Raw genomic sequence first — 13163 nt, forward strand, 5'->3', positions numbered from 1 at the left:
CTAAACGAAAAACTATTAAAAGTTTATTTAACATCTGATCATAAATTGGAGAAGTTTACTTCCCAAAAGCAGAATAATTTTTGAGATTCGTTTCGTTTTTTTTATCCGTTTTATTATTATTTGAATAATTTCGCTTATTAGTTTTGGGATAATTAATTACGCTTAGAGATATTTTTATTATGGTTTACACAATATTTTTACTGCTATTACCACCAATACATGTTTTTATTTTATTATTTGTTTTTGTTTTCAGCTGTTGTTAATTGTATCGAAACATACAAAGATGTGGCTATAACAAAGTTGATGATTTTCAAAGGGATCCCCTGTGGGAATTTTTTTTCTCTTTGTTGGCAGAATGCATGGGAATAACCAAAAAAAATTGTCTTCTAACTTCGCCAGATATTAATTAATTGTTGATGCGCGGATGTAGGTGGAGGGGAGGAGCGCAGATTAGGGGTCTGTATGTGCATATTCCAGTTTAAAGTACTTATGACAGCTTCTTGGCCTTTTGATACAGTGTATCGACCACCTTGCCCATACTCTGTATGGTCTCCAGAACACGCTCATATGTCTTATCCACTGGCGTCTCCTCGAAGACGATGAGTACGCCCTCGCCCTGATCCAAAATGCCGCTAAATTTTTTGTCCAATATCATTTGTGATAGCTTCTTTTCCACCTGTGGCATGGGCAGATTAATGCTCTCAGCCACATGGGACACCTGCAAAATGTACGCCAGAGGATGTATTCGTTTCATTGGAATAAATATATATAAATTTCTCCAACCTGTACGCGCGAATATGGCTCAATAATGCGACATAGATTCTGCTCCAGCATTGTGTCATATAGCGTGCCCAAATGTGCCTGTACGATGACATCCTCAGCTAGCTCCTTTTTGTAGTCCTTCAATGCCTGTTGGAAGTCGGCCAGCGAACGCTTATGTGAGGCCTCCGCCACGGCTTTCATGGCGTCAACATCGCGGCCGGAATAGGTTATGGCCTAAATACCAATTTGTTAATATCATTAATTACATATATTTATTTTTTAATATAATTACTTACCAACTTGCCGCTAACTATTTGGTTGACATCGTCCGACTGTCCAAGCATAATCTTACACAACAACATGTACTTGAGAGAAGTCAGTGCCTTGACGTTGTCCACGCTGTCAAAGCCCTCAAATGCCTCATAGAAATACGAAAATGCTGTCTTAAAATCACGCTCGTCGGCTGCATGCAGAATGCCCGACTGGAGATCAAGAGCGCCCTGCACTTTCGGGGGACAATAGATTGCATTTGCCGTAGTGCGCGCTGAAGTTAGAGCGGCACGGGCCTTGGGCAAGTTACTAAGTGCATGATAGGTTTTGCTCTCCAGCAGCTGTACCTCGACCAGCAGATTTTTGTCATCCAATTTCTTGAGCTCACGCAGCAGCTGCGAGCCCAGAGCCAGGGCCTCCGTATACAGAGCCGTGTCAAAGTAGAGGGCAATGAGGCGAGCTTCCAGCGATTGGCGCAAGAAGGTGCGCTTCTCCTGCTTAGCCCACTCTATACAGTCTTTGCACAATTGAACCTGTCAGAAAGGAAAAAACAAATTGGATTAGACGCTATAGGGACACATCCGAATGGTTAACGTACCTCAATACCAGTGCCAGCATCCATATCAAGGAACATATCGACCAGCGAACGCACCAGCTTTGCAGCCTTGGCTTTGCTGATCAGGCTCAAAAATGGACGAGTCACTTTGATTAAATCGGCCAGCTCTTTGGCCTTGCCCTCCTGTTTGTAGAGCTCGCCGAGCTGCATAATGCCCTGCTCCTTGATGCGTATGAGCTCCTCATCGTTCTCGGCCACCTCTTGTTCACGCACAATTTTATTCAGCAGGGTAATGCCCTCCTCGCGATTCACACTAGACAGCGCTTGGGCACGTTCGAAAAGTGTAGCTCCGGCCATTTTGCTACTGTTGCGGCGACGATTGCGAATTGGAAAATTGGAAGTTGAGTTTTTTAAACGCACGCGGTTGCAAATCAAATAAATAAGTGTGTATTAACTAGTGCACTATTCAGACGCAAGTTTATTTTTGAATTAACAGCTATGGTTGAACGTATTTATTGCGTATTTGTGTGTTTTCTCACACCTTTTGTAGTATGCTGATTTCAGTTGTCGTTGTTATTAAGCGCCAGTCACGATTCGAGATGTGCGGCTGGCGATAGCCACGTGACAATGACTATCGAATAATGTTTTCTGCAACGTTACATATAGAATATGTAAAATTGGTATTTAATTGCTCCACACCATATACAATTTAAATCCAGCCAAAAATATATATTTATAAAACAAACAAATATAATGACTTCAAAGAATAATATTTGTGGCGGTTGACAATAAACATAAGAAATTAGGTTTTAACGTAAGAATATTTATGTGGCAGCTGATAATAAATACAGCAAACTAGTTCTGGTTCGTAACTATCGATAGATATTGATATCGCAAAGAGATCGAAAATAGAAAAGTGTAGAAGTCGAATTGTTGTCTAGGACAAGTTGGACGCAGTACGGGAAATTGCTAGATCTTTCTCGTAGAGACTGCACAAACAGCGCAATAATGGGTGAAGAAACCGGGAATGTGACACAAAACAAAGTACGAGCCAAAACAACGAGACCAAAGGCCGTTCACCAATGGACTGTCGGCGACGTACAGAAATGGTACGACCGACACTGCGGGGAATATACTAAATACGTTGGACTGTTTGCAGAGGTGAGTGTAAGAAAAACAACTTACCCGTGCGGTTGCTTATTCTTTTTGTTATAGTCCCGAAGCACTTGTGCCATAGTTCTCAGGTTCTAGTTCAACAAGAACAATTAGCAATTTATCAATAGCCAACGTCTATTTATTTGAATTTAAATCTTTGAAACATTTAGCCTACTAATTGCCCGATTTGAACTCTCTGCCTTTTAGCATGACATTACCGGTCGAGCTCTGCTCCGCATCACAGACTCAACCCTGCAGCGAATGGGCATCACGGACAATCGAGATCGCGAGGCCATTTGGCGCGAGATTGTGAAGCAGCGGCTCAAAACGGATATTATGGAAATCCGTGATATGGAACGTCTCAATATGCACTAAATGTGGCCATATCAGTTGGCCATGGACACAAGTACTCAGGAATGTGAAATTATGATATTAGCAAAGAAAATCATAGCAAGTGATCATTTGTAGTATTAAAACTTAATGAACTAAGTATAAGGAACTATCATAATCATAATATATTATATGAGAAAGTCTTAGCTGCTCAAATATTAATTCTATGTACGTTTTATAACTCGAGAACGTTTGGACGGACTTTCATCATTTTGATGCGATTGGATTTTTGTTCGTCGGGAGTGGGATACAAGTATTACAAAATGACTTTATCGAGGCGAATTACCGAATATTAAAAAAATACAATTTCTTCGCAATGTTGTATCGACAAGAACGTAGAAATCGAAACGGAAAGCTTAGCTAATCTCTAATCTCTCCCAACTATGTCGTAATAATCGCTCTTCGGAACCTAATAAAAACTTTGCAACGTTGATAACCAGGCCATCATTGATCATTTGAAGGTGAAGAAGTTCTCATTCCAAGAATTCCGACTATTCCAGCCCACATGCCGTTAGAGTTTAAACTTCAATTTCCGATATGCAAATAAAACATGAATTAAACAAAAATTGATCAGAGTGAATTTTAATATAAGCAACTGCGACAAATTTATCATATCCTGGTGATAGGATATTCAGGAACATTAAATAATGAAGGATCTTAACGTGGAAAATCATTGAATGTTGATTCGAAGGTTCAAGATATTCGAATTAGAAATTGCACAAACTTTAGTTAACTAAATATATAAAATATTTGGAGCCGAGTGAACGTTAGTATAAAGAACTATCGTAAATATATCTTAATTAAGGCTCTAGTTGCCAGTAATTAGCTTTATATTGAATCTAATCTCTAAATAAATAAATAAATATATCCTAATTAAAATATGTATACATTATATTTAGATAGCAATAAACATTATAGTGTATAGTTTATTTGAGTATTCTCTTGGTAACTGCGATAAAATCCAAAAAAAAGAGGAAAGGAATTGTCGACAATTAGCAATCCTTCTCCAGCTTGGGAGTGACGAGCTGTACCTCATTAATATCCGTGCAAATATCTACGGTCTTTGATGCATTGGTGGCAGCTGCTCCAGCTGCATTGCCCGATGCCGGCGACGCAGTCACCGGTGCTCCAATGACCTTCGGGAGTGAGGTGGCCAGCGCGCTGTTTGGATTGAGTATGTGAGGCATGGAGACGGTGCCATTCGACATGGGCAGGGCGGTGGTAAAGAGCAGTTTGGGCGGCTGTAAGCGCTGTGCCGCCGATGCCGCCGCCGCCGCTGCTGCCGGACTCGAGACTATGAACTGTGGCGACTGATGCGTCGGTCCGGGCTGCGCGACTCCTGCAGCAGCAGCCGCAGCGGCTGCAGCTGTTGCCACCGTTGGCTGCAGCAGCGTGGGCAGCATTGTGAGCAAACGTTCACCCATTGACTTCTCCCAGTCCAGGCGTTCACGCTCCAGCGACAGGCGGTTGTGTTGGATCTCGTTGGCCTCGTTTTGGGCGTTAAGCAGCTGGCGCAGCATGATCCTCATGGCTGGGTGGATAGAGACAAAATGATTAAATTAAATAATGATTGTCTCTAGGGGGAATCATCAACTGACTCACTTGTCATGTGCCGCTTGGACTGTTGCTCCTCGCGCAGCATTTCCTGAGCGCGACGTTTCTCCTCCTTTTTCTCGAATTGCTGATTTTGTTGTTGCTGTTGCTGTTGCACCTGCTGTTGCTGCTGCTGCTGTGATTGCTGCAACTGTTGCACCTGCTGCTGCTGCTGTTGTGTCTGCTGGAGCTGCTGCTGCGTCAGGTATTCCGTTTGCTGCTGATGCAGCTTCTGCTGCTGTGTTTGCTGCGGCAGCGCTGCCGTGGTAATCCCGGCCGCCGTCGGCTTGCCCACAGCTGCCACAGCCTTGGCCGCCGCCGCCTGCTCCGCATTGACCAGCACAAACTTGACGCCGCCGGGGCCCGTGACCAGACCGGAGCTGGGCGTCGCCTGCACAGGCGTGGGCGCCGAGCCGCTGATCATCAGACGTGCGCCTTGATTAATGGCGCTCTGCAGCAGATGTAGCTGTGTCCCGGTAGCTGCGCTCACCGCTTTGCCCGCTGCTGTCGCATTGGACGCCTGCTTGGGCTGCATGAGGAAATTCGTGGGCACCAGCGAGATCTTGCCCGGAGTGAGTTTGCCGCTGGACGCACTGCTGCTGGCCGTTGTACTGGTCAGCTGAGAGACGCTGGTGCTGATGCTATTGGCCGGTATGATGACATTGGCGCCGCTGTACGGCAGCAGATTCGTGTTCTTCGGCAGCTGCAGCATGTCCGTGAGCGTGGGCATCACAGGACGCGTGGGCGTCACTAAATTGCCGGTGCTGGCAATTTTCGGTGATGCGGGAACTGGCTCCTCGACGGCATCCACATCGATGGGCTCCTCCTTCGGCAGCGGCAACAGCATGCAATCATCATCCTCTTCGGGATCTGTGGCAACTGCGGCAGATGCGGCAGGAATCGCTGTTGCTGTTGCTGCTGCTGTGCTCAGCTCAGGCGCTGGAGTTGAGTCCGCCTGGCAGACTGGCTCAGTCTTAATGCGAGTCTCGAGTGTAGCTGCCTCGTCTTCCTCCACATCCTTCTCAGAGGTGAGCTTGCGCCGCTTGGGCGAGACGTCGCCTCGGTCCACTTCCACTTGGACGTCGCCTTCGTTATCATCCGGCTTGGACTTGCTGCCGTTGGTGCCATTGGGCACCAGCGAGGAGAGCAGAATGTCGTCCTCCTCGTTTTCACTCTCCGACAGCTCCTCACCATTCTCCTGGCGTCGTTTCCGACGCTCCGCATGCTCCTCCAATGCCTGCTCCAATTGGTATTTAAGTGACGGTGCCGGCACCTCGTTGGGACGCACACTGAATATGGGACGCGTCATGATGGCATCCATCTCAGCGAAATGCTTCCAACTGGGCTCCGTGTCGCCGGACATGCCGTACTCCTTGTCCTTCTTCAGGCGATTGTAGAAGCACTTGAGATTCTTGATGCGCGTCGTGATCTCCTCCGGCGACCGATGATAGCCATATTCCTGCATCTTGGCCGCCAGCTGGCAGATGACCGCATGCTTCTTGTGCGTTGTTATCAGAGTGCGCTGCAGCTTCGGATCGCCCCACAGCTGGATGAGCAGCTTCGTCTCGTCCGTATCGAAATTGGGATTACGTCCGACGAAATTGTGCTTCTTGCTGAGATTCTGATTGGCATTCGAGTTGCTGCCGCTGGCTCCACTGCTGGCATTGCCATTGCCATTGCTATTGCTGCTGTTGTTGTTGGCGACGCTGCTGCCACCGACGGCGCCGCGCTGACTGCTGATGGCCGCAAAGGAGCCAGAGGATGGGGATGCCGTTGCGGCTGCTGCCTCCGCCGAGCGTCGCTTCTTTATCCGTGCACTCGACTTAACGCTCATGGCAAGAACTGCGAATACGAATACGAATACGAATTTATTGCAATTATTTCTTAGCTGAGAAGGAAATCAATTTAAATCACTTACCTCTAAAATTACTTATGTTTTGTATGCAAAAATCAATAAACGAGCACGTTGCGTTTGCAATTAAACCATTTGAGGTGCTTTCATACAGTCCTGCAACAACAACAACAACAATAACAAAAGAGAACTTTACGCTACATCCGACAGTCGGCAAGTGAAAGGCAAAGCAATGGAAGCAACGCTACAGCGCAACTCCCGGGCAACAACAACCCCTAAAGCAGGTAAGCGTGCCGCGGTGACAAACAGCTCGGCTGCCTACCAAACCCACTGACCCAACCCCCAAAGCGAACACAGCTAAGCCAAGTGCACCACCACCAGCAGCAGCAGAGCTGCAGAGGAAAAGCAACCAAGCCAGCAGCAGCAGCAGCCGCAGCAACAACAACAATATAAACGCCCAACTACGTAGAACATGCGCGTTAGCTCATTTTACTATTCTCTCTCTCACTCTCTCTGGCTCAAGCACGCTTGGTTCTCGCCTTCTCTGTCACACCCACGCAGTTGTCGTGTGTGGGACGGCGAGGACGAAGTTTGTCTTGCGCAGTGGCAATTCTTATAGCGACTTAGGGTATTGATTTATAACCAGAGATGCGTCAAATTACACTGAATGACTATTGGACAAATAACTAAACTATTTAAGCAGAAAAAATAAAAAACTACCGTTATCTCACTGGAAAACTGAATACTCAGTGCAGCTAGCACAAGAAGTTTGGCAAATTAGTTGAAATGTCTGGGTAACAGGACATTGACACGAGATCTGCGCATAACACTTTGCAGGACATGCGCAGTTATGTCTTCATGTGTTGAGTAGGTCAGAGAGTGAGATAGAGGGGGAAGGAGAAAGGCAGAGAGAGTGTGTGTGTGTGCGAGAGCAGTAGAGCCTGAGCGTGCGTATAACGGTGTTGTTGGGGTGCAGCAACGAAGCAGCAGACTTTATGTTCAATGTTTATAACACTAGTCCAAAAACGAGTGAAAATAAAATTACTTAAGCTACACTTTCTATTCGATAAACATAAAATTAGTAATTTAACTCACCAGAAACACTGACTTTTACTGTTAAAAGCAAAACTTTTACTCATGCGGCCGCCCCGCACTCAGATTAAACAATTTGAATATACAATTAACGGCACTGCCAGCTTTAATTTATTCAAGTGCTTTTAGCTAGAGTTGCCATCTGCCACACTTAAACGCTGACGTTTCGATGCGAATGCCAAACTGTCTGCTTCTTAGTGTTTGCAAACAGCTGTTAGGCATTTGCTTTTGTTGCCCAGCACAAGTTGAGTTTTGCAACAGAATAAAATGGTTGTCACGAAGGATCAGGAGGAATTCATTTGCCGTAAGCATGAGCACACACTTAAGCTGCGTAACGAATACTTGAAGCAGAGCTCCAATCCTTTCCGTCATGCCACTGGAGAGGGCGGCACTGTGGTAAGTGCCAAATAATGGTTATGTCATCACATGCCAGCATTTTGGAATGCTCAATAATAAATATTTACTTGATTGCAGTTCGATGCTGGCCTAGCCCGTTTCCAGGCCATGCGCGTCTCACACATTGAGCATTTTCGTCCCACCGGACATGCGTTCCGCACGGGCCTCTTCGCCGTCGTGCTGCCCATTGCGATATACGCCTGGATGCTGAAGAGCGAACGCGATGGCCGTGAACAGAAATATCGCACCGGCCAGGTGGCCTACAAGGATCGCAGGTTCAAGTTTATTTAAGGCTCTACTCAACTCTCAGGCAATATATCTTGCGGAATCAAATTAATGAAAAATTGTAAAAATATACATTTATCAGTTGGGTATTTGTAATTAGAAGTTATTTTTATTAATAATTTAAGCATATTTCTATTTTTCCTCCATTTGCTTGTCGCGCGCTATGACAAAGTCCTCAAACTTGACCATGTACGTCGTGCCCTTATGCCAGTGTGCCGTTACTTTGCAGGGCTGAAAGATTTGTAAATAAGTTTTATATGAATCTAAATTAAGCTTAAATGGCCACTTACAAATCCGCAATGTGTTAATACCGCTTCGACAATGCCAGCCGTAAAGTTGGCGCAATTCAGTGAGCTTTTGTCTTTGGGCACACTGATGAATGTGTTTACCAGTGGTTCCTTTTCAATGATGTAGTAGGTTCGCTCGTCGTCGTTGGCATGCTCCAATTTCTCGGCCTCCTTGCCGAACAAGTTCTTCCACACGGTTGTCTTCACAAAGAGCAACATTTGTGTTAGCTTCGTCTCACGCTTGGAGCTGCGTTCGCGCACAAAGTACAAATCAATGATGCGTGTGCCCACATCCTGACCCAAATCGTGTAATCTAAAAGATGTTGTATTATTTTCAATTCCCTCAATCGTCAAGCAAATGTAAAATTACCTTGTCTGCAATTCGGGAACTGTGAAAACTCGACTCTGGGAGTATTGAACAATTTCGCTGAAGAGCAAAGCCACAATGCTGTGTGAAACTTCGGATTTGCCCTTGGACAGTGGTCGATCAAGTATATTGCTGCGCGGACGCATTGTCGAAATTTTAAGTGCTTCAAGCTTTTCCATTTTATTTATTAGAGCAACGTAAACAACACCTCGAAAAAACACAAGTTCGTCAACAAAACAGCTGTTGTCTAGGTTACCAGACTTTTTTTTTTAATACAATAAAGTAACGTTGCCGGACTATTTTCATTCTTGAGCATAAAAACGTATAGCTGCGAATGTCAAATTTGATTTTCTATTGGCTGGTGGCATTTGAATCTACCGTTATTGCATACAGCCACACTTTCTCGGATTCTTTACATCCAACATATCCACTTTGGTCCAATAATCAATTGACTGCTGCTGCAACGCGGCTAAATAGGATTCGAACTGTGTAAAAGTGATGTCGCGCGTATGCGGACAGCAAATGTGATGATAATAAGGACACGCATCATCCACGATCCAACGGCGCGACTGTTGTAAATTCTTTGTGATGCAATCGTAATCTAAAATAAATCCCTCCTGTTTTTCTTCGTACATTTTGGAAGTAATCTGTGCAATGGACTGATTGATGAGCGAATCAACAGTGGGTAAACTGAGCAGCTCTTTGAGCAGACTGTGCATCTCCACCCGCCGTACGCACAGCAAATACCAAAGTGGCATGGAACTGAAGCGAATACAATCAATCAGGCTCTGCACGTTCGCTTTTCTTCTCTCCCAGTCGTGTCCCAGCCAGCGTACAGCAATGAAAAGTATCTACAGAGTTAATAAAATGTTACAATATAAATGGAAAATAGATCAAATTAATAAAATTAAACGACCTCAATTTCACTATTTACGCATATCTCATCTGAGGAAAGAAGATAGACAAGATGCTTATGCGGCAAATCTAAGAAATCGCTCGTTGCCACAAAGGTGAGGAGAAACTTTTGTATGCGCGTCAGCATCAGATTGCGCACAACATCCAAAGCCACATTGTTCTTCGATTCGACGTACATGACACAGGCGGAGGCCTCATTGAAGCAGTTCTTATCATCGAAATACTTCCAGCAATGCAACAGCAACTCCTTCACTCTCAAATAAGTGGCTGCCACAAATACGGTGACAATGTCTTTGCGCTCCAGGATCGGCTCATCACTGAGCATCCATTTGTAGACGAGCATAAATGCCTTTTGGGACACCTTCGACTCTGGCAGCGTCACAACGAACGGAATTGGATTGAGCTCCATGAAATACTTGGAGTAGGCCTGCAGCACAAGCAAGTGGCAATTGAAATACATTTTGTTGATCTCAATCTTGACGGTTGTCTTCAAATGATTCTCCACCATATAGCGTAATACGGTCTTTAAGCACACTTTTGATGGCTGCTCGATGGTCAGCCAGTCGCGCACATCTTCGAAATTGTGCCCAAACTCAAATAAGGAACGACTCTTGGCTATATCTGCCGCTTGACGTTTGAAAACACGTGCGAGCTCCAAATCTTCAGCTTTTGAAACCAACCTCGTTACCGAGCCTAATTCGTCTTCGGATGAGCTTCCCGGACTGTACCTGGGGCTTATTGTTTTCATATTTTATTAATATGCATTAATAGAGTGCAAGAAAAGGAAATCGGCTCTTGCAAATTATTCTTCCCATTATGGTTAGTGATGACACTTACTTGACAAAGTGCACGCTGCACGTGAGCTCGCCACCGGCTGGTTTTGTTTTTGTCTGGCCTAACTCTTTATGTTTTTTCATTACCTCGTCCATTGCACCAAATAAGTTTATCGCGACTTGCAAAATAGGACTATAAGCAGAAGGAATGAGACTAAATGAAAAATCCTCAAAAAAGATTCTTGTTAAATTTATTTGTATATTTGTGTGTTGTAGCACTAAACTTCGGCGCGTCTACCAGTCTGAAGTTTAAAATACATAAATACTTGAATTCAATTGTTTAAAACTAACGCAACGTCAAGATTACTAAATAAAAATATTTAAATGAAATAACAAATTATATACAGAAAAATAAGTAATTTGCATCGGCCGGGAATCGAACCCGGGCCGCCCGCGTGGCAGGCGAGCATTCTACCACTGAACCACCGATGCTTGTGTCTGCGGAGTAAACAAGCTACTATTTAAGAAAAAGTCTTGGTTATACGCAGATTATGTTACTTCCACATTAAATATGCGACATGCCAGCTACGAAACATAAATGCATACATTAACATACAGATTCATGTCTTTCCTGGCATAGTTCATGTCGTTGCCAGACTGTTGCAAAAAGGAAATAGTTTACTTTTGTTTATTAAATTGTTTTATTTGTTTTTGTATTTTTCTTTTTCACATTTCAAATACATTTATATGAATAAATATATCATTTATTTTGTTTACTTTTTAATGCCATCTTTTATATGCGGCTACTTATTCATAATTTTATGTGGTTTTCATTTTATGTACTGTAAATAACCAAAATATTGATTGAAAAATTTAGTTTCTTCTTTTTTGTTTTTGGTGTTCAACAAATTGCTGCAATTAACTATTAATCTCTAGAATATTTACTTTTTGTTGTGATAATTTGTTAATAAATAATGTAGCGAAATGTTTACTATTGTTGCTGACTTCTAGTTTTGTCCGTATTTTTGTTGTGTCTTCGTTCTTTTTCTATTCTTTGTTGCGCATTGAAAGTTAATTTGTTTTTGTTTTTTGTTTATTTATGCACAGTTAAAATTTGAAATACATTTAATATATATACTTTATATTTGTTTTGTTTTTTGTATGTTTTGTATGTTGGCATGCTTGTGGATCATTTTACATGTTAAAAATTATTGTAGCTTTAACTAAATAATAAAAGTAATTTAAAATTAAACATGTATATTTAACATTTTGTACTTTTTGTTGAGTGTTTGTTCTTTGTTCAAAGTTTTTTTGTTTTTTTCATTTTTGTTTTTTTGTGGTAGGTTTACTTGATCTAAACAACTTTTGTTCATTTTTTTTTTTTTTTTTTTTTCATTTTTTTTAGATACAGCATTTGCATTTTTACTAACAATTGCCCGTTTTAAGGTTTTTGTTTTATTTTTAATATACTTTGTTGATTTTTTTTTTGTTTTTTAATGTGTGTTTGCACAACCTTTGCTTATTTTTGAATAAATATGCATTTATAGTAAGAAATAAATTAATGCTTTTTTTTATTATTATTAATTTCATTTTTAATACACAAAAATTACTTAGGTTCTTTGCACATAAGTAATTTATTTTTCTTTTTTCTTTTTGCATTCTTTAATACGTTTTATACACATTTATATATATATATATAACTGCATATATGAGTTTTTGTTTTTAAGTATTTTGTTTAAATGAGTTTTTACTCATTTGTATGGGTTAAATTACAAATTGTTTTTAATTAAAGGTTTATTTAAGCGATTCAGCCGCGCAATTGCAACAATTTTGTGTTTTCATAACAACATATTTAGTTTTTGTTTTTGGTTTTTTTTTTTATTTCATCAACTTAACATTTGAAACAAGGTTTGTGTGATTTTTTTGCAAAAGAAATATTTTGAATCTTCATGAGCCCTAAGAAGAGTCAAAAACATTCTTTTTGTAAATGGAAATGAATATGAATAAGATTTTTTTTTTTTTTTTGCAAAACAAATTTGTTTGACATAATTGAATTCTTGTTGAACAATTGAAAACACAAATTGCTGCAAGTTGACGTTGTTCGCTTTGAAGGGTTTAAAAACAATTTGTAGTTTTTCATTAAGTGTTGTTGTTTTTTGTTTTAGTTTTACGCTTTTCTTTTTTCTTTTTGTTTTTATTGTATGTTGTTTTTATATTTTCTTTTTAGTTTCTTTTTCCCGCAACATTTGCATTCAATTTTGCCTTTTCATTTTCATTTCGCATTACGGCGTAATTTCTTTGAGAGGGGAAAACGCTCTGTTAAAACTATAAACGAATTGGAATTACGCACAAATTTGCTTATATTGGCATCTAGATATATCCGTCACGCCTGACATTGGCTTTAATACTGTTCTCCAATTTCAAATTGTAAACAAAATGTAAGTAGCAAAAAACTTAAACAACTAAAAAT

General features: G+C 41.8%; 6 protein-coding genes and 1 non-coding gene across 7 annotated transcripts; 2 read left to right on the plus strand and 5 right to left on the minus strand.

Annotated features, from left to right (window-relative positions):
• Window positions 1-86: 86 nt before the first annotated feature.
• Window positions 87-2190, minus strand: LOC6580225 (26S proteasome non-ATPase regulatory subunit 11). The gene is made up of 4 exons (XM_032730403.2): window positions 1631-2190; window positions 1059-1565; window positions 784-996; window positions 87-718 (listed from the first exon to the last, which is right to left on the minus strand). The coding sequence occupies exons 1-4, from the start codon at window positions 1943-1945 to the stop codon at window positions 488-490; spliced, it is 1266 nt and encodes a 421-aa protein (XP_032586294.1). The 5' UTR covers window positions 1946-2190; the 3' UTR covers window positions 87-487.
• Window positions 2191-2482: 292 nt separating this feature from the next.
• Window positions 2483-3295, plus strand: LOC6580226 (protein aveugle). The gene is made up of 2 exons (XM_002006047.4): window positions 2483-2749; window positions 2951-3295. The coding sequence occupies exons 1-2, from the start codon at window positions 2597-2599 to the stop codon at window positions 3116-3118; spliced, it is 321 nt and encodes a 106-aa protein (XP_002006083.1). The 5' UTR covers window positions 2483-2596; the 3' UTR covers window positions 3119-3295.
• Window positions 3296-3688: 393 nt separating this feature from the next.
• On the minus strand, window positions 3689-7777 carry LOC6580227 (probable serine/threonine-protein kinase samkC). Its single transcript, XM_002006048.4, has 5 exons — window positions 7674-7777; window positions 6645-6734; window positions 4986-6568; window positions 4736-4895; window positions 3689-4664 (listed from the first exon to the last, which is right to left on the minus strand). The coding sequence occupies exons 3-5, from the start codon at window positions 6558-6560 to the stop codon at window positions 4126-4128; spliced, it is 2274 nt and encodes a 757-aa protein (XP_002006084.2). The 5' UTR covers window positions 6561-6568; window positions 6645-6734; window positions 7674-7777; the 3' UTR covers window positions 3689-4125.
• An 84-nt stretch (window positions 7778-7861) lies between these two features.
• Window positions 7862-8447, plus strand: LOC6580228. The gene is made up of 2 exons (XM_002006049.4): window positions 7862-8066; window positions 8145-8447. The coding sequence occupies exons 1-2, from the start codon at window positions 7938-7940 to the stop codon at window positions 8355-8357; spliced, it is 342 nt and encodes a 113-aa protein (XP_002006085.1). The 5' UTR covers window positions 7862-7937; the 3' UTR covers window positions 8358-8447.
• LOC6580229 (trafficking protein particle complex subunit 5) lies at window positions 8441-9194 on the minus strand. The gene is made up of 3 exons (XM_002006050.4): window positions 9009-9194; window positions 8642-8951; window positions 8441-8582 (listed from the first exon to the last, which is right to left on the minus strand). Exons 1-3 carry the CDS (start codon window positions 9182-9184, stop codon window positions 8484-8486), a joined length of 585 nt encoding a protein of 194 aa, XP_002006086.1. The 5' UTR covers window positions 9185-9194; the 3' UTR covers window positions 8441-8483.
• Window positions 9160-11099, minus strand: LOC6580230 (kelch-like protein 40b). Its single transcript, XM_002006051.4, has 3 exons — window positions 10758-11099; window positions 9922-10654; window positions 9160-9856 (listed from the first exon to the last, which is right to left on the minus strand). Exons 1-3 carry the CDS (start codon window positions 10847-10849, stop codon window positions 9386-9388), a joined length of 1296 nt encoding a protein of 431 aa, XP_002006087.1. The 5' UTR covers window positions 10850-11099; the 3' UTR covers window positions 9160-9385.
• Window positions 11100-11114: 15 nt separating this feature from the next.
• On the minus strand, window positions 11115-11185 carry Trnag-gcc. Its single transcript has one exon. It is a non-coding gene; the product is annotated as a tRNA-Gly (tRNA).
• Between the last annotated feature and the right edge of the window lie 1978 nt (window positions 11186-13163).

Source organism: Drosophila mojavensis, unplaced genomic scaffold, assembly GCF_018153725.1.
Source record: "Drosophila mojavensis isolate 15081-1352.22 unplaced genomic scaffold, ASM1815372v1 contig_80, whole genome shotgun sequence".
NCBI classification, from domain to species: domain Eukaryota; kingdom Metazoa; phylum Arthropoda; class Insecta; order Diptera; family Drosophilidae; genus Drosophila; species Drosophila mojavensis.